The sequence below is a fragment of the Terrapene carolina genome, unplaced genomic scaffold (assembly GCF_002925995.2).
Source record: "Terrapene carolina triunguis isolate 2854851 unplaced genomic scaffold, T_m_triunguis-2.0 Scaffold90, whole genome shotgun sequence".
Classification (NCBI taxonomy): Eukaryota; Metazoa; Chordata; order Testudines; family Emydidae; genus Terrapene; species Terrapene triunguis.
In genome coordinates this window covers 3987913-3990545 of record NW_020664441.1, presented here as the reverse complement: position 1 = coordinate 3990545, position 2633 = coordinate 3987913, and the positions used below count along the sequence as shown (strand labels likewise).

The window sequence follows — 2633 nt, the reverse complement described above, 5'->3', positions numbered from 1 at the left end:
AGGCAGTTGCTAGGGTCGCACCCTGGTTGCCTGGGATGTCGCGACCCCAGATCATCCACAGTGGCCACTTCATGGTGTCGGAGCCGCATGCCGAACCTGAGCTGGACCCGGGGGGCAGGGCTGCGGTTGGGAGCATGGCGGAGCGGACAGGGGCTGTGGAGCTGGGGGCTGGCGGCTGGCAGGAGGAGGCTGGGGCGGGTGAGCGAGCCGCAGTGCCCGGGGACGCCTACGACTTCGACACAGTCAACGCCTGCACGTGCCGGACCTACCGCTTTGGCCCTTGTAGCAGTGGCGCCCTCAGCATCGACGCCTCCCTCACCAAGCTCTTTGAGTGTATGACACTCGCCTACAGGTGAGAGGGTGGGAAAACGAATCGTGGTGCTAGTGCCCCGGGGCATGGATCCTATTGGGGGGCGGGGCTGGGAGTGTGAATCCTGGCGTGGGTGCCCCGGGGCACAGATCCTGTTGGGGGGGCGGGGCTGGGAGTGTGAATCCTGGCACTAGTGCCCCAGGGCACGGATCCTGTTGGGGGGGGCAGGGCGGGGAGTGTGAATCCTGGCGCGGGTGCCCTGGGGCACAGATCCTGTGGGGAGGTGGGGCCGGGAATGTGAATCCTGGCGTTAGTGCCCCGGGGCACGGATCCTGCTGGGCATGGCTGAGGGTGTGAATGCTGGTGCCTTGGGTGTGGATCCTCCAGGGGAGGCCTGGGGGTGTGAATCATGATATTAGTGCCTCAGGGCACAGATCCCACCGTGGGCAGGAGCTGAGAGGGTGAGTTCTCACTGTAGTGCCTCATAGTGTGGATCACAGTGGGGAGGGGGAGCTGGGAGTGTGAATCTCCAGTAGGAGTAGCAAGGTTATTTTACCTCTGTATTTGACACGGGTGTGACCGCTGCTGGAATCCTGTGTCCAGGTCTGGGGTCCACAATTCAAGAAGGATATTGATAAATTGGAGAGTGTTCAGAGAAGAGCCACAAGAATTATTAAAATATTAGAAAACATGCCCGTATAGTGAGAGACTCAAGGAGTGCAGTCTATTTAGCTTAACCAAGAGAAGGCTAAGGGGTGAGTTGATTACAGTCCGTAAGTACCTACATGGGGAACAAATATTTAATAATGGGTTCTTCAATCTAGCAGAGAAAGGTAGAACATGATCCAATGGCTAGATGTTGAACCTAGACAAATTCCGACTGGAAATAAGGTGTGAATTTTTGGCTGTGAGAGTAATTAACCACTGGAGCAATTTGCCAAGGCTTGTGGTGGATTCTCCGTCACTGGCAATTTGTAAATCAAGATTGGATGTTTTTCTAAAAGCTCTGCTCTAGGAATGATTTTGGGGTATTAAACAGGAGGTCAGACTAGAATGACCACAATGGTCCCTTCTGGCCTTGGAATCTATGAATCTATACAGAGGAAGCCATTTGTAAGTGTGACACTTCCTCACTGCTCTAACCTTTGCTCTCTTCATCATGCTAGTGCTGTAATTTCCTGCTCCAGGCCTCTGAGGTTTGTAAACACCCAGTACATCAGCTTTGCATTAGTATCTGCACTGACTTGTGTATGTGGCAGCACATGGCATTGTACTGAAGAAGGGCGGCTTTTGCTCTGCCATTGTCAGATCAGGGTATGGGAAAGAGCATCTCTTTCGCGGGGCTGCATAGGAGGTTGCACAACGCTTGGACAAGTCAGACAGCATTTGTAGGCCCTCCTGAGAAGGAAGGAAATCTTTGGTGCAGATGTACACAGTTCTGTCTGCGAGATTTCCTCAAGGCACCCCATGCTGAGCCTGACTGTACATTTCCACCCTTTCAAAGCTTTCGCTTTAAGTTTAAGATTAACTGTGAATTTCGCGCAATTGCTATGCGTGGCTTGTGGTTTTTTTATACTACAATATTCCTTATAGAGTGTTTGTTAAGTTATCATTGGAAACCCTCAACCGTAACAGAGATTTTGGTCAGGAAATTTCCATCATTTTATAAATAAGCCTAAGGTACTCAGGGAGAAGCCAGGGGTGTTAATTTTGAAATTAGTTGTAATTTACAGTTAATTAAGAGCCCTGAATCCCTCCTCCATTCTCCAGAGCCCGAAGTATTTTATTTTGTGTACGGTGTCAGTGCAAATTTAGAGGACTGTTTAGCCGGATTTGCACTGGGAGCATAGGCATGATTTGGGCACTGAGAGGCAGGGAATAACTTTGGGGGTGTTAATTGACTGTGAATTACAGCTAATTGGCCAGTTAGCACTCCCTGTTTCTCCCTCCCACCCCCAAAACATCTAAAGTATTTGATCAGATAGATATACCCTAAAATCCTCTGGATGGGAGGGCTGAAATATCTCTCTGATCCATTAGAATAATAGAATATCAGGGTTGGAAGGGACCTCAGGAGATCATCTAGTCCAACCCCCTACTCAAAGCAGGACCAATCCCCAGACAGATTTTTGCCCCAGATCCCTAAATAGCCCCCTCAACGATTGAACTCAGAACCCTGGGTTTAGCAGGCCAATGCTCAAACCACTGAGCTATCCCTCCCCCCACTACTCTTTAGCCACCCTGCACAGACTCACTGCCAGTCACATACTTCCCCCACTCCCTCTACAGCCTAACCCACTGCCAGTCACATACCACCCCCACA

General features: G+C 51.0%; 1 protein-coding gene across 1 annotated transcript in view; it reads left to right on the top strand.

The window, feature by feature from the left end:
• Positions 1-214: 214 nt before the first annotated feature.
• LOC112120866 (MLX-interacting protein-like) overlaps positions 215-2633 on the top strand; it is a 31713-nt gene continuing 29294 nt past the window's right edge. Inside the window, 1 exon segment of the mRNA XM_026650535.2 lies at positions 215-352. Coding sequence (XP_026506320.1) covers positions 336-352 — 17 coding nt within the window. The 5' untranslated portion in view covers positions 215-335.